Here is a 23,175-nt window from a genome sequence, read left to right as displayed (position 1 = left end):
GGCAACGGGTATGCTGAGGCGATAAGTGAAATAATTACTCTTGAACTATTGCAAATGACGGAGCCAAACAGCAAACTCGATATTACCTCAATCTCAGATAAACATTGATAAGTTTTCAGCAAACCCACATTGGACGCAATTATACAAGCGTATCCGTTGTCCCCACTGCAAAACAACACGTTCAAATACAGAACATACTTGTTAATTGGGTTCAATTTAGTTATTCCAACGGTTTGCAACGTATCCTTTACAATATATTATGAACAAACAACGACATCACTTAATGAAATATTACAGTAAATCAGTATCTAACTAAAGCAGACATTGGAAAATAATCCAATAATTCTCAATTTTTGCAAAAACGTTTGGAAATAACTTAAAAATTTTAGTCAATATCAAAACAATAAGTAGAAGGTAAAGATGAAGGTCTAACTTTTAAAACAACTTCGCATTCGTTAACGTTTTTCCTTGACTGGTTATGACATAAGCATATATGCGCTATAGCGACTTGTTAGCTTTGACGTCATGCTCAACAAACAAATTTGAGATTAAAACGCAATTAGCACATTTTGAGTACAGCTAAAAACGGAAGCCTGTATGATCAGCTATAGGCTTTTCCTTCGAAATGCTCGTTTTAGTTTGTTTCTCGGTGGAAAATCTTTATATCTCACTTGCTAGCGTTCAACTTAAGAAAAAACGAGTTGAACTTCCACACAGGCTTAAACTAGTTTACAAGTTTTGTCATATTTTTGAACCGAGTCCAAATGTGAAAAGCTCCAGAAATAAAGGGCGGTAAGTTTAATAGCGTTGTAAGCTGAATACTCGATCACCTATTGCAAACTATTGCCTTACCTCAACAATATAAGCTGCTTTATCTTGATCATGACTTGAAAAATTAGCCTAGTTTTAGCCTAGCCACTAAAAGTAACTTGCAGGCAAATGTGCCTCGATAGGTAGAACAGAAGATATCTGCCAACAAATCGTAAATATGACTCATCCATTGTTGCTATGTCGACTAATACTTTGAGCTAGTCAAATATCTACGATGATCGGCAGGTAATTAATCGATACTTTGGCAGCATTACTGGTCAATGTTTTGAAATCATGAATAGCTGTTATTGCAGTGCTGTTGCTAAATGTTGTTTCATTTTTAGTCATTTTGACGTTTGGATACAAAATTAGCCAATCGATTTCTGCCAAAGAAAGTTGTAGGCTAAGGTTGATTTCTTTAAACCTATTTATGAACTTAAGTCAAAGAGGCAACAACAAGCCATCAACACTCAATTGCTTGCATACCGGCATACAAGTGATCGCGTATAAATGTTATTTGCTCGATCGATTTTCTTCACTCGAAAAATTGTGTCGTTTGATTAAAACAATGATACTACCGGTAAGCAATGTTTGCTCTGATGTAGGCTATATTTAATTCTGGAGAAGGTATACAAGAATAAGCCTTTAAATTGTAAGCTACTTTCTCTTTTCATTTATTAAAATTAAACAAAAACCTAATTTATAAACGGAAATGGCGACTCATTTCTCATTCCTTTAAATTATTAAATTTCCCTTCGAAGCGCCCACAGGTTTACGGCACCTACGTCAGCAAAAAGGTAAAGCAAATCCACAGCAAACCTGTCAACGCTCTCAAACCACCCATGTTTTATTGCTTCTGTATGGTTTTATACGTTGTCGGTTCCCTGGTGCACCATTAAGTCGTAAAAATGTCAGTTGGCGGATGGGTGGAAAAACAGAATAAAGGTAAGTTACAAACCATAAAAATTAACGGTTAATTTTACGAAGTGATTTAAAACACCACAAATATTCCTTTAAACTGTCGTTCTTGGCCTGGCTTTATGCTCACTGTATATTGTTTATTGTTGTTACTTAGCCTGTCGATCTACTTATATTGGTTAAATTACAAAAAAGCAAAATATTAATTTCTAAGTATTAAAGTAACACAGACAAATCTGCACCTTTAATTAATTTATTCAAATATATTGATTCTTTCCTTCTACCTGAGTACGCACACCACAGTAAATCTTGTTAGACGGCTAATTTTATTAAACCGATCCTAACAAACCATGAAAACCTTGTTTATAAAGTCAAAATCAACGTGACTGACATAATAGCTTCCGTTACGCTCCTGCTTACAGAGTAGCACATGAACCCGCATATGAGTAATATTTAAATGAGTCAATGTTTTTGTATGGTCACCGAATCCACATCTTTGTCTTGTCACCTAATTGACACCCTTCAAAACGCTGTTATATTCGTTAAAAAGGGTGCTAGGTTTGGACTTAAATAACCTACTCTAATACTCAGCAATACTTTACGTTTGCAACAACGCCATTAAAATTAAACTTTGGAGTTATAGCGACAAAAATATTTCATAGTCATTTGAGCGATGTTTTATGTCTAAAAGTGATTTTACCGAACTTGCATAAGCTACAGCCAGCACAAACCAAAACGTATCACATACAAGTTGGTGACTTTGGTAGAGCGGCCTAAAGTGTTGGCTACCGATGCAGACAACACGCCGCTGATACATTCTGTCAAAACAATTAATTATCATTCGACATAACAGTGGTTACGCGCTTCCGCCAGTTGGAGCAAAAGATCAAACTAGGTGATTTACAATTTTACAGTGATGTCTGTGATCAATAACCGAAATTAGTAAAATATACAACTTTCCAAAAACGTAGAAATAACCGAATAAAAACCAATAACTCCATATTTCGTTCGTACTGAAAACCTTTAATGACAAAATATTCGATTGTTGTCATTTAAATATACTGTACATCCCAGGAAATTTGTAGAACACCTAGTAGGAGCGACCTGAATGTGATCGATAATAAAATCTCACCCCTGCTAAGCTAACACAAGCACTAGAACCGATTAACTTGACTGCAGGTTAGCTGGTGTCTGTCAACAAACATTTTTGTTACGAAATAGCCTGTCATTGATTCATTACCTCGTTTACTTTCACTCTCTATCCAATAAGAACGCATCACAGATTTTCCTGGAGCAGCAATTCTCGTCCAATGGGTGTGTGTAGCCTTCAGCGTAATCGAGAGTTTAAAAAGGGTGTACTAAGTTTTTATTGAGTGCTCATTATAGCGTACGTATGCATCAAACATATCGTTACCAGATCATCAAGCTCGAGTCGCAAGTTAAATCATTTGCCGAAGTCGTAAAAACTCGGGTCGAACTCAGAACTGGAGTCACTTTTCTCAAAGATTTGTTTTGAATCCCTAGGAAATTACCTAGAAGGCTTGACTTGAGTCAGTATTTGAAAAGAGTCTTCATGAATCAAGTCGGTTTTTGCTGATTACCTTAGGGTAAAAAATAATATCGTCTAAAAATGTCATGAAAGTGTAATCTAGAATGAAGTCTGTTTGTGTACGAAAAAGTACGGGGCACCAAAGCGAATTTTTAAAAACTCTAAACGTTTCTTTTTGATAGAAACATTAATTTTGCTTTCTGCTTGGCTAGGTTTCTGATATCAAATGACTTAACTTACCTCAAGTCTTATTTGCAAAATGACTCGACTTGACTTAAGTCTTAAGAGGTAAAAAAGTTGACTTGACTTGCGACTCGAGTTTGATGACTTGGCATCGACCCTGTGATTTACCTTGTCCGACTCAAAAAAATTTGCTTCGTTTTGCTACGCCATACAGTACCTTTGGGGACAAACAAACTTCATTTTAAAGTTGCACTTCAACCTACGAATGTTGTAGCCTACGAATGAAACATTTGCTACACCTTTATGATGAAACGTAATCAACAGCAGCCGAATCGAGTTAAGTCAAGTTTTTACGTACAATTTCCTAAAAAAAGACTTAAGCAAAATCGACTTTAAAAAACGTAATATTGTAAATATTTAATGCAAATGTAAATATTTCAAACTTTAATTTTTAGATCGCAAATGTCTATTACTAAATCTCCTTTATACCTAAATGTTAGGCTACGTTACTGTTGGTTGCGTTTCTGTTAGGCTGTGCTGTCATGTTTACGCTTAACTTTCTTAGCGGAGCAAACGTAACATGAATATTAGTGAACGGTCTGAAACTATCAGTTTGTCACATAAAAATTTAGATGGTTAACGTCATCATCTTTATGGCGCCTGAACGGGCAGCCATCATCAAAATCAGTTGGATTTTAATAGTGAGCCAGCGTTGAAGCAACAGAGAATAATTCACGCTTCACCGAATTTTACGTCATACATTGCTTCTTCTGATGCTGAAAACGAAGTGTGAACAACTTGACACCTTCCATAATTGCCTTTGATGTAGGTATTTTCAGTCGATGCTTGCTGGGGCACGGAAGATCCATTGGCGTTGTAACACTGCAGGCACAGACTATGATTAACTCACTCGCATACCGACCTAATGGTATTGCTGGATTGTTTGGAACTAGAAGTATGGCTCAGAGGAAAAGCGTTTGACGTAGCGTTTGAAGTCAAATAAGTGTCACTGTAGCGAACAAAATTGTTGTTTATTGCACTCATGGCAGTTCACAGGATTTCGTGTCTTATATAGCCTACTGGTAAAATATATTGTCAATGGCTTTAGCTGTTCATTTTTTGAGGAAGCGTGTGACAAGATTTTGTTTTGATTCTTGCTATATGCGTTGGTGCAGCTTGCTACCAGTACTCATGGTAGCCGGTTCCCTTCCTGTTTCATTTTTCTCATGACTTGAAATGCACTGACCTATGATCTTGATATGATCATTTATGTGATTTTTACTGAAATCTTTAGATCGTACGGGTAATCGTAATCGAGTAGCAAAATGAATGGATTTTTGTGTCCCCTTGACCATTATGTGCCAATGGCACGATGCGAACAAGGTACCGGTATGCAGCATGTTTGAAAAAGGTATGACGACGTATAACTATGAGTATAGAGCTGCGTTAGTCTGTAGACATAGTTTGCGTGCCATGATAGTCAGCTAGGGTTATTCAGCTTTAAGTTTTTTTAACACTGACAGTATTGTGCTGTAGAGAAAACTGTAGCAGTTGCGTTGAAAACGATATGTTAAAAACTGTTCAAAACCAAGGAAAGTGTTTACAGTATCATGTATGACTTTTAATGATAACCCTGAATAATTTGTATAAAGAATGGTGCAGACAATCTGACTGCGGCAAAAGTGTAAAATGTAAATTATGAGTTCACAATTTGTTGCACCTATAACTATGGGCTATATAAACTGGAACTTTTGGTTTTATTATTTGCTTTTCGATTCGTTGTTATTAGCATAATAATAATGATGAACTACTACATTGTGTCAGTTTTACAATGAACCGTTTAGGGCTTTAGGCAAACAAAAGCCGTGGCGAGATGGTGTGCGGTTACAGGAATAACTTCATCGTCCACAGATGACGTCAGTCAACAATGTAACACACGCACTTCACATAAAATATAAAATAGAAATTGATTAGGCTCATCATTAACTAAGCTTCTTATCCTTGTTAATGTTCAACCTAAGCCAACAACCCAATCGCAAACATTTTCTTAAGCTGGAGAGGGTTTATTTGCGAAATTACGACCTCGTTTTTCCTGCTTCATTTGTGCATTATAAAGTCCGTCAAATCGGCTTGTCTCTACAGAACTACATCTGTAAGACGCTGTCGCCATGTCTCGAGTTTAATTAAATATTATAGATTCAACAAGCAATCGCTCTTTTGCGCCAATGGTTGCTGGAACGTCAGTATACAAATACCAGTTGTACCACAGGTATAGAAACCTAACCTTGTACTTCAATGCGAGAAAGGTTTATTTTATGTTAGCGCACAGCTAAGCAGTGAGAGAGTATTAAAATTTTGCGCTTTAGTAGCAGGGCTTGAGCAGGAATGTAATGGTACTGGAATTTACTTTGTACTACTCTCAGTGGTTCAGTCTCTAAACCCTTGGATCATTGTGTGCAAGTGGATAATTTTCGTTGTGCGTTTTTAACCAATCACCGCAAGTCATTTTATTTCGGGAGCTGCGTAGCCATTAGATGGACTTAGCAATTACTGTCACTTCGTATTATGATTTTGTAATGTATGTTATGTATAGTTTAGAAAGAATGCTTAAAAATTGTAAGCTGTTCTAAGCTTGAATCAAAATTGTTCAGCTATAATACAAAATGTCAAATATAAAACGACGTGTGGATATCAATTGTTTGCAAGCTTATTCAGATAATTTTAACAATGAGTTTTACTACAACTATTTCAAGAGGTCTGAACATTGCTTTGGTTTTGTTACGTTGTGGCAGGTAGGTGTGGCAGAATGGTATTTCACCGCGTATAATTATTATTTATCAAAGCCTAAAGTGGGCCAATGACTTGTCAAGAGCGAACAAACATATCTCAGTTTTAGACAAACACTTCAACATGGAATCGGTTTGGTCTATTTTACTCAATTCGCTTTTCCTTTTTTGACAAATGTTAGATAAATGAATATGTAGTTGGTGGGAACACGATGAACAACTTTGTCTTTTAATAGACACAGGGAACGAGAGAGTTGGAAATTTTTGGCAGAAAAGGGTTTCTTGGTGACAGAAAGCAGTCTATAGCTTCGATTATTTTGAGGTTGTGGACCATTGCAGGTCATAATTTACATTGTGCAAAATGAATTGTTTAGCTGCAGTGTGCACTGTGCTCCCATTTGTCTTTTTATATGGGATATTTTCGTGATAATCTTTCCAAGTAACAGCAGATGCATTCAACAGTAGTTTCAAATTTCAATCGATATAGCAGGACAGTCACGTGGCTATCGATATGCTAATCAAACACAATTGCTACGTCTCGCGATCGCATTCAATTTTTAATGTGTTTTAGTCCTACGTTTCATAAGCAGTAGGATGGGATGCGTACATAGGGGAGCTACATACTACGAAGCACAACACTTCCAGTAATACTGTAATCGCAGTATAAGCTCAGCTTGTTGTATTTGTCACAAAGCATCAATAGCATTACATGCTGTGTTTTGGATAGTCGGATGTTTGTACGCGATGCAAAGGTTTTGCCATCAACTTTAGTTATAGTTTATAGCTGGCTTAGCTATTATGTATTACTATCAAGCAGCCAGGTGGTATGTTTTTGTGATCACTTAGAAATTAGTCGACGATTGAAATGCGCCCGTAAAATGGCACTAAATCGATTTTTCCTCAAGGTGGTATTGTTCGCAGGTGAGTAAAAGAGCAGTAGAGACAGTTACCACTTGTTGTGAATTCCTGCTTCCTATATTTTGTTAGAGTCGAGCTTTACGATAAGCATGAAAGGCTCCGTACGGAAACGTCTTCCTGTTGCTAATGACGTTATACTGGTTTAAGAAAAACCTGTTTTCTTTTTCTTTGATTGGCGAAGCAGAATATGAACTTGTTTGTACAGCGCTTTTAAGATAATCGTAAAAAGAACGGTTGTGTTTCGAAATATTGTATGATCAGATCAATACTGTGTGGGCTTCTATATTAGCATTGGCTACCATTCTGCAGGTGGCAATCGGGTTCTGTCACAATTCGCCCTAACCAACAAGTGTATGGAGAAAGTCTTAATTCCAAGCACAATATAGAAATCGCCGACGGCTGTCAAAAAGACACAAAAAAGAATCATAAATTTTCTTAAAACACGAAATATTGACGGAAGTTTCGTAAATACCATTTTTAATCTAAAATTCTAAATCCTCTACATTCTACAACCTACACGTTCGACTTTCGCGATCATTTTATTTGTTTCAGCCGTCTTGAGTTTGGACTTTGTAGGATTTCATTTGTGACTTTCACTTCTGACGATTGATGTAACCTTTTTTGTAATAACGTGAAACCCCAAACAAAAACCATTGCGCTCAGAAAAGCTCTCACTTTGCTTCAAGCCAAGTTTTACAAAGTGAAGCCGAATGACTCCGAAGCAATGACGTCCGGTGCTAACAGCTTGACAAAAGATCAAATAGGTAAGGGGTCATTTATAATTAATGCCTAACAATGTTTATTAAATTGACAAGCCCAACTTAACGACAACCAGTAACAGCAACTAACCAAGAACGTTGGCCACACTGTTTATCTGATAACGATTGCTTGCTTTGCCTAAAGTTTACTACACTCGAGATTTTCTACCGAGTTATACGCAAACATCACCTGAATGACCTTTAGAGTTTAGACCCTTAGAATTTTCAAACTGACTTTTGTTAACAGAGGCCTGGTTAGATGACCATCCCGACTTCACATCGGATTACTTTCTGCGAAAGGCGACCCAATCCATGATAAATGCATGGATAGCAGACAGGGTTATACGAATAGCAGCGGATGACAGTCGACTTGGCGGTATTGACAGGCCTCCTTCGCGAAATTCATTGAAAAACGGTATTACTGAACCGACTATATTCAAAAGTGCAATGTGACCCGATCATAAGTAAATATCAGGTTTCGCTGTTAATTGTTTTTTTGTTTTTTATAGCCATTTTGACACAGATTTCATAGTTTTAATACACTATAATTGCCATTTAAAAACAACAGTTGTTCGATTCGCTTGATAGATGGCGAAATCGCCAGACCTGCAAGCGCTTCCAGCGAAACGAGTGGAGGTCGGAAGACGCCCATTCGTAAGATAAGCCATGAGGAGATCAACGCACGCCACCTTCCCCTCAAACCGATGGTATCGACAGATGAGTTGGGTGCACCGAGTTTTTACACTCCGGAAACGATGTCCCCGACTGTGCCCCGAAAGTCCGTGACTGTCTCCAGGGCTGCTGAGAAGCTCCGACGGATATCTCACTACCACAACCCAATGGTGAACAAGCCACCGCCAACTGAAGAAGTTGCGGGCAGTGATTCCGTGATTGACGAACGCGACATGATCATGGAGTTAGTTTTGGACATCGCGATGGATCTTGATGTGACGTCAGTCAGCCATAGAATCTTGCAGGTCCGTCAATAAGTAACTTGTATTGAACTGCTTTATATTTCGGTAGTCGGGATGACAATGCAAACACAGCGCTCGTCAAAGTTGTGAAATGTTAATTTTCCGCGCAATTAACAAGCGTGAGATAGACACACAAAGCAGTCATTTGTGGAATTTATTTGAAATGTCTCAAAAAGTCGTCGACTAACCAAGGTTTTAAAGGCGAAGTGGTTTGAAATTGAAAACCGCTGTTCTTTTGGTAGTTATCCACGAAATAATCACAGTAAATGTTACCAGTTATGCCCGTTGACATGTATCTATATCTCGGAAAGTCATCTTTTCCATAACAACGCTCATTGCTTCTTATCGGTTTTTACCGATAACAGCAGTATTGGCTTAACTTTTAAACGTTTATGCTTCAAATGCCTTTGGATTTAGCTATGTAGGTTTTTAAATTAGTTGGGAAAAAGGTAATGGAGTAGATGTTCTTCGATCGACTTTGAACACTCTGATCGAATAACTTTGTTGTATGCGCGATGTCCAGCTCTGACATGATAAGAAAGCCTTCCCTGTCGCAACTAAAAGGTAAATTATGGGCGATTATGAAAACTAGATTGGTTGCATGGATTAGAGGTAAAGCAGGATGAACATATTCTTTTGTGTATGGCAGCATGTCTTGCTTCAACTTTAAGGCAAAGTAATGTAACACAGACTATAAACCTCACCATATTCCGTCATTCTGCGACAATAAATGACATATATCGTTTCATGGCGTGCAAATCATACCTTCGCTAAACGCTAAGAACTTTTATTTTCTATGGAAACCCGATATCGCACTTACGTAAAATCCTCCTTATGAATACCTTCCCATTTCTGAAAGTAGATGCCGTAAAGACTTTATCACGTCTTCAATTTTCTGTTTAAAAAATCAATTGAGTGCTTTGCAGCTCCACAAACCCGGACGTATATAAACCTTGCAAATCAACAATCACGTGTAGCGAAAAGGGCGTAAGGGGTATTTTACTGCCAAGTCAAATACGTATAAATGGTCAGGTTTCAAGCCATGTTTCGTCACTAAGTTTTACGACCAATATCGAAGAGCGAAAGGATCAGTATTGTCCATTTGATTGGTTGATATAATGGTTCTCCATCTGACATAGACCTTTTAAACCATATAAACCGCGGTGAATGATTGCAAGATTTATTTTCAATTTATTGAAAAGGAGATATGACTGTAATTTATCTTAAAGCCATCTGTATCCCTTTTCGGTTTTACTGATTGTTTCTTTGTGACAGAATGTGAGTATCTTATTGGACGCTGACAGATGTTCGCTGTTTCTCATGAGAGAAAAAGAGGGCGAAAAATTTCTCGTTAGTCGTCTCTTCGACGTCAACAAGGTATATTAAACACGTCATAGCTGACATTGTAATCGCTGTAAACGTTGTAATCGTAATACAGGTATAATACTTAATCTGGACTTATTTATGAAAACCAAAACTCTACTCGCAATGAAGTGCAACTACAGACCATGCAAGTAAAACGTCACTTCCCGACCTTTCTTTTAACGAATATCCCGTCTCTACTTTTCATTTTCAGAAATCATCTTTAGAAGAAACCATTGTACTGAAAAACGAAATACGAATTAACCTCGGTCAGGGCATTGCAGGTTTAGTCGGTCTTACTGGCAACACTCTAAACATACCCGATGCCTACCAGGTATATTGTAGTCGGTAAACAAGCATTGAAAAAGTGTTTTGTTACGATAAACTTAATGCAATGGGACTGCGTGGATTTTTCGTTCTAGGGGGGATAAATTTTTATTTAACAGCACCGGGTGGATATCCTCGTTTCTCACTCATCTTTGATTTTGAAATAGTCCACTTTAAAATATTGAATTTGTCGTATTAGTAATTTGTTTTATGTCTCAGGATTCCCGATTCAACCAAACCGTGGATCAAAAGACTGGCTATAAGACTCGAAGTATCCTCTGTATGCCGATCAAAGACAGTGGCAAAAAGGTACGTAGTCCGATATACTATGTGTGATGTACTAATATGTAGCTAATGTACTATGTACTGTGTGTTATGCTACTATGTGTTCTAAAGTGCTGTGTTCATTTTTGTCTGTAAATGTTGAATTTTACAAAAAGCGCTAGCGCTCAATCAGAAATGTTCTTTTATAATATCTCTGTTTAGTGTTTAAGTGTTTAAGTGTTTTAGCGTTTAAGCCAAACCAGACGAAAACATGTCTTTGTAGATTGTCGGTGTCGCTCAAGTGATCAATAAAAGTGTGGGGGCGTTTACGAAAAAAGATGAAAAAATCTTCGCATCCTATCTCGGATTTTGTGGAATCGCAATCCATAACGCTCAACTATTTGAAAAAATTCAACTTGAAAACAGGAGAAACGAGGTAATGTAACAACACTAATCATGAATCGAGACAACTATGGATTTTAGACAGTCTTAAATGATGCACGTGCTACAATACTAGTAAGGACTGGTTATTGATTGAAGTGCAGTGCCTAACCAGATTAATTTTTTATGGAACGTACTTTAACCGGAAGCTCTGCCAAAGTAATTCAATAAAAGTCTGATTTTGTCTAAAATTTGGAGATTTTATTCCTTACCAAACCTACTTTTCAACCTGAATCAAAGAGTTTTGATCAAACTTTTGCAAACGGCTTATACTTAAAACAATCTTTACAATAACCGAATTATAAATTGCATGTGGATGAAACTATTAATATCAGAAGACGTAACATCTCTGTCAATTGACGACGAAAAGAACACATTACATTTACCATTCTTTGTCTTACGTAGGTTCTCCTGGACTTGGCTCGTGCCTTATTCGAAGAGCAAGTTTCCCTTAACGTGGTCATGGATACTATTCTAACTCACACAACATCACTGTTAAGTTGCGAGAGATCTTCGGTGATGTTAGTAGACCCTACCCAGCCTGAAGGTATGTCATTGCACCATTACGTTATTTAACATGTATTAAAACTTACCACTTATTTGTTCAAGAGTCGCTATAAAGTCGGCGTTACTGTTTATTCTATGAACTCTTTACATGGTGGTCGCATGGCGCTTTTGATATGCGCAAATTAATCATTTTTCTTCTCTTTAATATCAGACGGGTTCAAACAAACGTTCGAGCACGTATCGGACGAAGTGCAGACTGTCAATCACCTTGGAAACTGTTTGAATGCAGAAGACAAAAAGAACAGGAGAAAAGTGCCGTTCAATATTGAAATTACCTCATACGTCAGAAAAACTGGACAGGTGTGTGGACAACTGGACAACCTAGTAGCAGTACCAGTCTTTATAGAAAAAGTTTGTGCGAACGTGTAGAGTAATTCCTGAATGCCGATTTTCATCGTAAGGATTCCGAGGTTTCTTGCGTTTGAACAAGCCAGCAGGTTAATACTTGCCAGTCGTTCATCACTCAATGTCTTTGTTTTGCTACCGCTAATGTACCTTTATGAGCTCAATGAAATTTTTGAAGATGCACCGTCACTTTTGTCGGCTTATTAGATTTGCCTTTTGGATATCAATCATTTACAAGTTGTTATCGCTGCTTTTCAAACAGTTTTTCTGTACTCAGCACCAAACAGTCTCACCGTGAGATAAGCAGTGTTTGTAAAAGCGATATTTATACCAAAAATTGTGGTGCAAGCGTGTGTATATTTGAAATTGCAGAATAATAATTAACTCTTTCTTTGCTGCATTTTAACTGATATTCATTTTTTCTCAGAGTTTGAATGTTTCAGACGTTACCAAGGACAAAAGGTTTATCTTCGAGGTAGAGGTTTGCTACCGTTTTGCCTGTATCTATGCTTTTTAAAGTTTTTCAAAGTGTTTTCATGTATTAGGAAGATGCGGAGCTGGGATTTAAAACCAAATCCCTTCTGTGTGTTCCGATTCGTGACAGTTTGCGCCAAGTAATAGGTAAGTTTGCTCAGGGTTAAGTAAATAGTTTTTTTAGCAAAACTGACGCCTCTTAGCGATTTATTTTGATGAAATGCTCTCGCTGTCAGGTATTTTGCACCTCGTACCTGCTTAAATTACCACAATCTGTCCAGTGACCTGGAAAATGCTTCTAGAAGCTGTTACAACTTTTATTTGCCAACCTTGCATGCACCTGCGTAAATAATTAATCGAGCACTGCAACTTAAAGGCATTTTTTGGCTAACGATAGAACTCATACAAATATTTCCCGTTGTAAGCTTTCTAACCCATGCTCAGTGAAAAACATGTTTTAATAGGCGTAATTCAGCTACTGAACAAGAACCGCAGGACAGGTTATGGGTTTACAAAAAGCGACGTACAAATGCTCGAGGCCTTTGCAATATTTTGTGGGCTTGGAATATCGAACGCTCGAATTTATGAGAAAACAGCGAAGCTGGCGGCAAAACAACAAGTTGTGTTGGAGGTATATGGTTCTCCTACTACATCGAATATAGTATCTATATCAAATATTCGGAAGAAAGAGCAAAGTAAATCCTTAATTATCATTTACATGAGTCGACGTGTTGACAAACATCGTAACTCGATGGCATATTATAGTTTAATCTTTGTAGTAGGGTTACCTTTAAGCCCTCTCGCAGTGTTAATCTTGACGGCAATTGCAACCCTGCATAAGCTGTGTGCATGATTTCTTCGATGACAGGTTTATCTTATTACATCTGTTCCTATGAAGGAATTGCTCGGTTTATGTCAATTCATTTTCAACATTTGTTCTGAGGCAATGTTTTTGTTGTAGGTCCTGTCCTATCATGCCATCGCCCCTGCGAACGATGCGTTACATTTATTGGTATGACATTTGATTCCCCTAATTATTCTGCTTCATAATGTGCATTAAAATTAAAAAACAACGGCAATAATAAGCTTTAATTTACAGCTTAAGGTTACAGGACTCTCGTGTATTTGGTCTTTATAAATTTGAAGCCTTTAATTTCTAATCTACTAATTTTTTAATTCTATGTAATTTTAAGCAAAGCGATATCCGATCGTCGAAGAGCTACGACTTGCTACGTTACCAATTTGACGATTCTGTTCTCTCCGACCACGACACTATGAAAGCAGCGATTCGAATGTTCATTGACCTCAATATGATTGAAAAGTTCCATATTGATTACAGGGTAAAACAAACTAATTTAATGTGACACCATAACTGCTTGTGACGGCTTATCCGACAAGTTACAAAGCGTAATTTTAGCAAACGGTTTACCATGCCTCCCCATATTATATTTTCTGGTGTTGATATTTTGTCAACCTTGATTTTTGCATTGCTTTTTATTCAGTGTCTGTGTCGTTGGATCGCAAGTGTAAAGAGGAATTATCGAAATGTCCGCTACCACAACTGGAGACATGCTTTTAACGTTTGCCAGAGTGCGTTTTGCATGATGAAGACCGGTGGTTTGTCTCCGGTGTTTAGCGCCACTGAAAAGCTTGCTCTTCTCGTAGCCTGCCTATCACACGACCTTGATCATCGAGGAACTAACAATGCATTCCAAGCTAAGTAAGCAATAGGCGATGTTACTACAAATTAATATTTATGTATGTCAAGTCATTTAGCAATATCTCGCATACGTTTGACGTGCCTTCATAAACCTTTTTTAAACTACGATAAAATTTTTCCAACTTTTAAACTTCATCTTCAGAGTTGAACATCCTCTGGCAAGATTATACTCAACTTCAACGATGGAGCATCATCATTACAATCAATGTTTGATGTTGCTTCAAAGTGATGGTAAGTGAATGGGAAGAAATAAAATATAATGATTGTTTTAAGTGCAAAGTGAAAATATTTAAGAGGCCTTTTCCGGTGATCTTGTCACTAACAACTCCCACGGTAGCTGACCTAGAACAATGACGTTTTCTGACTGCACCCAACAAAAACGCAAGAGTAGGAGTCACGTTTATTGAAGAAAACAGAAAAAATTAAAGCAGGAAGGTGCTTAAAGCTCACAGACAACTATCACATAGCGCCGTTTGTCTGGGGTTTACTTCCCTGCACGGGCATAACCTACTTACGGCGATAGGAGGCGTACAAGCGCATGAATAGAGTAACTCGTCGCTTTGCAAAAGACACTCTTCCTCTCTTGCGTCGTAGCTCGGTGCGTGACAAGGTATCGCAAATTCACTGCTGAAAATTCTCTTTCTTATTTGGTGATATTCCTGAAGCGGAAAAATAGTCCGTTCGCTTGGACAGGGCTGCCTCCTCAGGCGGAAGCCGAGAGTAGAATTTATGTCTTGGAAAAAATTTCTCTCGCAAATTAAGTCGTGGCGAGTGCAAGCTGCGGTACACGACTCACCAGGATTTGATAGTCGTATCTGTAAAAAATATACTAATTTAAACAGTTTAAAAAAAATTTGAGTTTGTTTGACGCCAGCTTAGTATAACACCAGGTTTGGAATTTTATATGTTAAAGTATTTACCTGTAGTGATGATTTTGGCGGCCATCGTTTCTTTTCTGCTATCCATATAACTTTTGCGTTTTGCGAGTGGGTCCTGAGTGTTTCACTGCAAAAGTCTTGGTTTTCTATGTAAGCATTTACTCTCTGCAGAAACAAGTGACTATTTTCATAAGTGTACTAATTTAAAATTGAGCGGAAACATTTGTCACAACTTTCTTCCTAGTATGTAATGCATGTTTAGCTTACTTCTAGAAATCCCAGTCTTGTAAATTCATGGGGCACGTATGGCTTAGGCCGAGGAGATTCTTTTATCTTTTTAAGTGCCACCTCAATGTCTGTGAGGTTGCGAATGTTAATCGTGTATACGTGTGGCTTGCCTGTTAACGTAAGATAATTGCTGTTTATTTTTGCTTAATAATTGTGAAGTGCTTTGATAAGATACGGGTATTTCCAAATTTATATATAAAAGTTAATTATAAATGTTAAAGTCTCACACAATACCGCGATGTACACAATCAATGTTGTGATGTAATCTACACACCTATACGGTTCTCAGCATATGGGTTTTGAGAGGTCAAGGTACGAGCTGTGGGCTTTCCTTGGGTCACATGTCGAGGAGGGTTAAACTTAGGGTTTAGGAAGACGACACCTTTAGCGATCGCCTCCAGAGCTGCGGGACCTTCCACTGGGGTACCAACGCCAACATAGACCGACGCTTTATCGAGCAGGTCTAGAAATGCCGACTGTTCCATGTTTTTGTGGTTGATGACGTAATTAGGAATGACGTCATATTCATCCTTTAAGTACACAGTAATTATAGATATCTGTTTTGGGAGATGTTTAATGTTGGTTCAACGTCTTTTACTTGCCCCTTTATCTTTCCTCCACATGGTGGCGTGCATCTCATCGAAATATTTGTAGATTTTGTCGATGTATTTCAGTTTCGCTCCTCCATCTAGAATCTCTGTGCGTTTTCCGTAAAGAAGTGCGATAGATTTGCTAGAAAACAAGAGTACGATTTTGCTTCTCATCTATACAACAAACTTGAACACTTCAAATGATTTTTATAAATATCTTGACGACAGTAGATACCTGTCGGTTTCTACTGAGACAGATGGACCATCGTTATCTGCGTTCACAACGAATCCCATGAACGAGTTATCGGGCGAATGTGGAAAGTGAGTGAAGAACTGAGCAGGGTTTAAACCTTTACCTTTGAAAAGGAAACTTTGGAGTAACTCTCGAAGTACAGCGAAGGAGAAATGCTGTTTTCTAATACATTTGTCGTAACGACTTACTTCCCCACGTTCGAGCAGCAGGATTCGCTTTATCAGGATTAAATTTTGGGTGGTTGTACTCCGGATCGGTGCCATAAACGTCTAATACTCTGAGAAGACATCTGTAGTGGAATAGTGTCCCAAGCGCTTCACGAATCTAAACACATCACTATTTCTCTGGCAATATGAACATGGCATTGGCTTGTAAAAAGTGAGGGAATTAGTTCTCAAATCGACCTGATTACACTCGTATCACAGCTTAATCATTTAGCTAGGCGCTTACCTGTTCAATGCCGGTAATGTCTGTAAAGATCAAATCAACTGCTTTCGATGGTTTGCAAGTATCAAATCTGTTCCTATGGGGAGAAACGATCTCTTTTAATCTTTCAGGAGACCACGAAAGTATGATGTCATGCCCCAGAATATGTAGAGCCGCCATCAAATCAGACCACTGAACAAGCTCCCCTAACGGACCCCCGACCCATGCCGCTTCACCGAAGTTTAATCCATAGGCTTTTGTTAAAAGCCCCATATGCAGAAGTATTGTGAGTTTTATCCTGGGGGTACCGACCCCGATAAAATCTTTGGCTTCGTTAGGGTTAAACCAGTCAGTTTTGTTTGTTATTAAATCTTCTCTTATGTTCTGCTCCGTTGCTCCCAAGGACATCATTTTAGAGACAGTTTTGCTGGTGTCTGTCCAACTTGGTACCATTGCTTTCACTCTATCGCCAATCCACTTGCAAACCTAAATTATGAAATTATCTTCACCAATGTAAACACCAAGCATATTTAACCTCATACAGTACCATTAGCTAACACCATGTATACCGATCCGCATTCCTCCAGCTTGCTTATCAACGACGTCAGGTCGTTTCTGACTTCAGCCAGTTGAAGATGCTGTTTTGCGGCCTTTGGCGACGGTAAAACATTGGAAAAGAAAGTGTCCGGTTCGTTAGGACTTGGACATGCACGTTCAACGTAGACCAAGTAGCGGTAAACCGAGCAAACGAGATCTAAACAAAGTAAATTGTTTAAAACTAAAACTAGCCTAAACTGGGAATACATTCTTATCCCGGGGTAATTTCAGTGATAAAATCCATCGTACCGTTCATGGTGGCTCGCGATGGATTGCTAAAAGTCATTGCATTATTTTGAGTTAAGGTTGTACCGTCGCAATGCTAAAGGTGTCATGAATTACTTGCCAAAATGTTGTGTTGCAGTGATTACCTGTTTCTGTGGAATTAACACCGTAGAAGGAAAAGCATCCGTGGGATTGCCAATTTTCTGCCACCCACTTTACTCGCTTGATGCAATGCCGGTCTCTCAAGATAATCTCGTTTTTTCCACAGGAAATGTGCATGAGGCCTCCAGCTAAGGAGCGTACCTATCAAAGCATTGATTAGTCGATTTTGATTTCAGAACGGCTCTTGGATAGCTTTGGTACAATAGTATATTTATGTATTCAATAGCACATGGACTACGTGCATATCTTTTAGTCACTGAAGTGCCTGTCCAATGTCTGCGTTTCCACTAAATGCAAAACCTGGAAACAGCTGCCAATGACTTACCTCCAACTGCTCCCTCTCATTGTGTTGCGTCAGCAAGCGACGATGCATTGCGAATAATACGAGACTCCAACATATTGCGATCAATGCAACAGATCTTTTCAGTGCATAAAAGGACAGATACATGCTAGCTCATAACTTCTCACTTTGCAGCTTTTTCGTTGGGTAGTAAGTTCTGCCAGGTACTTAATACATACAATACTGCGGCCACTACAACGCGAAATGCTTTACTAGGGTACTGAAATACTGACCCTACGCCTGACTGCTTTTGTATATTAAAAGAATATCTGCTACTATTTTTTTAATTAAATAAACCGTTTACGGACAAGCGCTGACTTGCAGTGACGTCTCAGAACGGTTTTTTGTTGACCAAAGAACAAAAGCCGAGCTGAACGAAGTGCACCGTCAAACGACAAATACTTGACATATTATAGACTGACTTATTAGTGTTATTTATCACCGCCTCGGGGGCTTTAACTGAGAAGTTGTCGCGTCGCTTTTGTAACCAGTTATGGGGAATAAGATGATGGGATTGTCCACTTTTATCTATAGGGGAATGTGTATTAATTGTTAAAGGGTTTTATCAACCCTTACCCTGTGTATGTGCCCGCTGTAGGAGTTTATATCTTTGTAGTTTGCCTTACTCATAAACCTTGATTTCTTTTACAGGTTGTGAGATTCTCTCCCAGCTGAGCTCCGCAGAATACGCCCATGTTATTAAGCTGATTCAGCACGCAATCATAAGCACGGACCTTGCCATTTATTTTCAGAAAAGGCAAGAATTCTTTGACATCGTTGACCGTCAGCAGCAAAACTGGTCCGATAATGAACATCACAAAGAACTGCTAAGGTGATGCATGTCAGGCTATACGTTCACAAAATAGGCCTATACTTCTGTTTGTTTAGACCGTTTTTCCCCTATTGGGTTTGTTTACAAGGAAGGCTTGTCTAACAATAATAATAATAATAGCAATAGCCGATAATTTATACTAATATCTCGGACCCAGGAGCGTAGTTATAACCGGATGTGACATAGCTGGCATCACCAAGCCGTGGAACATACAGACCAAGGTAGTTTCAAGGCTCTTGGATTGGCATTTTCACCGTGTTATTAGTGTCATGACTGTACTGACATACGTGGTTGGCTGTAGCACTTCGGAATGTGAAACACCCACAGGCATTTCACGCATATCAGCATCATTTATGTATATCATTAAAAATTTAGCATCACGAAAGAAAAGATATAAGAGCCAATGGTTAAAACTTGACAAAAAATATGGAGAAGTTGTTGCTATATTTGCAAGGTCGCGATTATAGGACAACTATATATACAACGCATACAGCGTAGCGTATTTATCGTATTAATTAAAGACGTATAATTTCTGGTATTTGCCATCGCATAAAAGTTAATGTTATAAAAAATAGCCTTGACCAAGTGTGTTTTTTTCGACTTTAGAAATCTCCATGGCTTTTATATTTTTTTTTTTAGTTTTTTATGGATAACATTTCATCTTGAGTGTTTAGTGTGCGTTGCGATTTTGCATGATGCAAAATTTTTAACCGCAAATTATTTGACAACTGATTTTTTGAAAGTCCGGGCAGTTTTCCTGTCACCTGACTTTATACGGAGTTATGTTTTCGATAACAAACTAATTGTGGTGTTTATATCCTCAATTGACATTGGTAGATTTAACCAGATTACACCCTGTCGATGCATGCATTTCATTTCCATATATTTATTGACCAAATTATGTATACCTTTGTAAGAAGAGCAACGTTAGTAACTGACGTAAAATTTCTGTAGCTTTTTTATAGAAAGCAAATATTCTGTATTTGTAGAAAAAGCGTTAAATCAAAACAAATACCGCCAATACTCGATCGTGGCCTTAGCGTCCCGGCTACATAAAATTTGGAAACATTTGTGGTGTTTTTATATTTTGAACCATTCTACCTCTTTGGCTTTTGAGTAACGATCAAATTTCTTGTTTGCGATCACAGGGGTATGCTTATGACCGGTACCGACGTGTCGGCCATCACAAAGCCTTGGCAAATCGAATACAAGGTATTGCTTGTAATTAAAATATGGCAGCTGGTAAAAATTGGGTATAATGGGACTTTTGCAATGAAAAAACTTTATTCGCGTATACTGATTTTGAATTCATAAACTTTTCAACTTGTGTCTTGTATAAGCACTTTGGTTGGTAGCACGGTAGCCAGGCTATTTAAAATTACTGTATACTTTGGTTATGGTAACGTACAGGTATTAACATATATATAGTCTAACCTGAAAACGTTAATATGCCACGAATGTCCTCTTTATTCTAAAATGCAGTTAAAGCGCAAAACGGTTAACTAGGTCAAAGCCTTATAAGGAAACGACTTAGTTGGTAAACTGGTGCTAAGCTGTAATGACAAAAGCATGAATTTTAAGAAACCACTTCGGTCCTTCAAAACACCTTAAAAAGTGCTGTGCTAAGTTTTTCAAACAAATAATGCAGTCTATGAGCTACCCTAGTGCTATATTGTACTACTAATACTGTAGTACTATAAAGTGTCTACTATTTACGCATAACATTTCAACATCAGTAAACGTGAATAAAGATGTTCTTTTCCTTTTTAAAAATGCAGAAAGTTTTAATTTTTCATTTTGTGCATGACAATCACCTTAATTAATCATATATGTTTAACAGCATTTCTACTCTCTTGCTGAAACATTCTGTGTGCGCTGCATGTGGCATCTGACTTATCTGTTTGTTAGTTTGATTATTATCGCTGACATTGCCTGATGTCCATGTAATCTTAACTGGTACTTTGTTGTCGCAATTTTCCGCTTGAATGCACAAATTATAAAAATTATAGCAAGCAAATTGAAATTTTTTTGATTTGAAACTAAAATTTTCCATTCTAGCAATTCGGAAGGACATATTACAGAAGTTAGAAAGTGTAATTACTATTGTAATTTTGGTAAAGCCTTAATACCAGGTTCACCCTGGTATACTCAACTACTCACTTGGCGATTAATGTTTTTTTTTTTTTTTTGTAATTTTTCTGCAACATTCACTCAATAACGTAAACAACGTAACAAAATTGCTTAAGTACTTTGTATATGCACCAATTACTTTATCTTTAGACCTATCGCGTTGTGATCAAGTTAACATGCAAGCTTGTGCGTCGTAGGTTGCGCAACAGGTAGCGGAAGAATTTTTTGAACAAGGTGACATAGAAAAGGATCGTCTTCACCAGGAACCTGTCGACATGATGAATCGAAAGTTGAAGCACAAATTACCTAACATGCAGGTTGGATTTATCGACAGCATTTGCTTGCCACTATATAAGGTACGTGGAAATGTTTTAAGGTTGCATATGATGAGGCCTAAGCTTTATAGAAAACACTGAACCAAGCTCACACAAACAAAACAGCAAAATCTGTATTTCCAATTTCCAACAAGGTGTCGATTGGGACTTCTGACATCCTCAAATGTTATTGATAGTTTATGATTATAGTTTGCTAACTCTTTACGTATTAGTCCTAACTTATTAACTTTTCAGGCATTGACCAAAGTAAATAAAGGGCTTCAACCGATGCTAGACGGCTGCCTTGACAACAAGAGAAATTGGGAGGATTTAGCACAAAATCCGAACTCGGGAAAGAACTTCTGAGAACTAGTGCAGAAAATTGCATCATCTGTTCCAGGAGCTTGTCGTTTAAACCAAACGCAGTTCTTCGACCAAAACTCAAACGATGCCAAAACTATCGTATTTCTTGAGTTTTGGCTTGGAGTATATAGTTTTTCAGATTATTTGTTGTTTAAATATTGATAAATTGAATCTCAATGTCATGAAAATAAGTTAACGTTTGATTGGCTGGGTGAACTGTTTCTCATCAGCGCGTTTAAATTACAAATTAGTGCTGTTTGTAGCCTAAATAGCAAGTTAAATTTTGTTACAAATTACTAATTGTCATAATAACCTGTTCCAAACTTCATTGTGTTTTTTATATAGTTGTAATGAGGTAATGGCCTGTCGTGTGAGGTGCAATGAATCGTTAACGTGGGTTTGCTTTGTTTTACACATTGCCACGCCGAAGTCTTACAGTACATGCGGTAGCATTACAAGATGTTGTCGTATAGACAAGTTTTAACGTTGAACAAATGTACAATGTGTTGTATGTTACTTATGCTTCTGCCACGTCTCTTCAATTTAATTTATTCCTTGAACATAGCCAACTACTATATTGTCAAAAATTAGGAGTTTCTTACTTAATTTAAGGCACAGCTTTTACTGTGTATCGTTCTGTGATAAGTTTTCTGAACAGTTTTTGTTTTACACTGATGAAATTTGACCTACCGCCACTTCAAGGTTTTATACATCAAATTGGTCGCTTCAATATGTAAATTATTTTTCTTCTCAGCCGTTTTGTGTCTCCCCCATTACCTCCTCTAAACGTTAATATCAGGCTAACTATATTTAACGATGGATCTTTGTCTAAATGGTTAGAAATAGTTTTATTATCCACACACCACATTTCTTTGCGTGATTGCATTACGTGTTGGACATGCATGGTCTATTTAATTATAAAGTATTGATCTTCAAATGTCGATTTTACATATTTCTAATGAATTCTCAGTTGCCTAAAATTCACTAGTTTGTCATTGCGATACACAGCATAAAAATTTCATCGTACATCTTCAATATATCGATATATCTAATTATATTGATGTACATGTGGCGCATAACATAAACTGAAAATTTCTTAACTGAAAGTTCTGATTCCTGGAGAAGGCTTACTGTCCTTCCCAGAAAGCACATAGAATTCAGGCCAACTAAATCTGTAACTTCAACGTTCGGCAAAGCAGAAACTATTAAACGACCTTCTCTGTAACACGTGCACATGAAAACTAACTGATGAAAACGATTGCAATTAAGAACACGAAAGGTCACACTGAACTAGAAATTAAAGGTAGGTGTCGAATTATATCTTGTAAAAAACAAATAATTTTAGGTGTGGGATATTTGTTTGGCACTGACCACCACATAT

At 37.6% G+C, this 23,175-nt stretch overlaps 2 protein-coding genes across 4 annotated transcripts; one reads left to right on the top strand and one right to left on the bottom strand.

Annotated features, from left to right (window-relative positions):
- The first annotated feature begins 1,159 nt into the window (after positions 1-1,159).
- On the top strand, positions 1,160-22,877 carry LOC143464803 (cGMP-specific 3',5'-cyclic phosphodiesterase-like). Of its 3 annotated transcripts, XR_013118538.1 has the most exons (23): positions 1,160-1,390; positions 1,572-1,755; positions 7,717-7,928; positions 8,170-8,337; positions 8,511-8,899; positions 10,172-10,273; positions 10,473-10,592; positions 10,805-10,894; positions 11,133-11,285; positions 11,696-11,837; positions 12,009-12,157; positions 12,630-12,677; positions 12,748-12,823; positions 13,141-13,307; positions 13,638-13,688; positions 13,870-14,016; positions 14,179-14,396; positions 14,539-14,627; positions 18,807-18,987; positions 19,145-19,208; positions 20,136-20,199; positions 21,315-21,473; positions 21,687-22,877. XR_013118538.1 is itself a non-coding variant. In XM_076962796.1 (22 exons), exons 3-22 carry the CDS (start codon positions 7,889-7,891, stop codon positions 21,795-21,797), a joined length of 2,664 nt encoding a protein of 887 aa, XP_076818911.1. In that variant the 5' UTR covers positions 1,160-1,390; positions 1,572-1,755; positions 7,717-7,888; the 3' UTR covers positions 21,798-22,875. The 3 variants fall into 3 exon arrangements, 2 of the variants coding, with proteins under 2 accessions (XP_076818911.1, XP_076818910.1); XM_076962796.1 differs by lacking the exon at positions 19,145-19,208 and having other exon boundaries at positions 21,687-22,875; XM_076962795.1 differs by lacking the exon at positions 20,136-20,199 and having other exon boundaries at positions 21,687-22,875.
- On the bottom strand, positions 14,779-18,540 carry LOC143464804 (alpha-1,6-mannosylglycoprotein 6-beta-N-acetylglucosaminyltransferase A-like). The gene is made up of 11 exons (XM_076962797.1): positions 18,141-18,540; positions 17,800-17,956; positions 17,401-17,585; positions 16,856-17,317; positions 16,594-16,729; positions 16,388-16,508; positions 16,165-16,294; positions 15,837-16,092; positions 15,542-15,672; positions 15,317-15,439; positions 14,779-15,211 (listed from the first exon to the last, which is right to left on the bottom strand). Exons 1-11 carry the CDS (start codon positions 18,261-18,263, stop codon positions 14,843-14,845), a joined length of 2,193 nt encoding a protein of 730 aa, XP_076818912.1. The 5' UTR covers positions 18,264-18,540; the 3' UTR covers positions 14,779-14,842.
- Positions 22,878-23,175: the final 298 nt, after the last annotated feature.

Source organism: Clavelina lepadiformis, chromosome 7 (assembly GCF_947623445.1).
Source record: "Clavelina lepadiformis chromosome 7, kaClaLepa1.1, whole genome shotgun sequence".
NCBI classification, from domain to species: Eukaryota; Metazoa; Chordata; class Ascidiacea; order Aplousobranchia; family Clavelinidae; genus Clavelina; species Clavelina lepadiformis.
Note: the sequence above shows the minus strand (reverse complement) of the source record. Positions and strands in the feature narration are given on the sequence as shown.

Bases quoted from the DNA above. Each gene is read 5' to 3' on its own strand.
- LOC143464803 (XM_076962796.1), top strand. From the start codon at position 7,889: ATGACGTCCGGTGCTAACAGCTTGACAAAAGATCAAATAG. The intron at 10,895-11,132 runs GTACGTAGTCCG...ATGTCTTTGTAG, and splicing joins TCAAAGACAGTGGCAAAAAG to ATTGTCGGTGTCGCTCAAGT. The intron at 12,824-13,140 runs GTAAGTTTGCTC...ATGTTTTAATAG, and splicing joins CAGTTTGCGCCAAGTAATAG to GCGTAATTCAGCTACTGAAC.
- LOC143464804 (XM_076962797.1), bottom strand. From the start codon at position 18,263: ATGTATCTGTCCTTTTATGCACTGAAAAGATCTGTTGCATTGATCGCA. The intron at 17,957-18,140 runs GTAAGTCATTGG...ATGCTTTGATAG, and splicing joins ATGAGAGGGAGCAGTTGGAG to GTACGCTCCTTAGCTGGAGG. The intron at 15,440-15,541 runs GTAAGCTAAACA...TTGTTTCTGCAG, and splicing joins CAAGACTGGGATTTCTAGAA to AGAGTAAATGCTTACATAGA.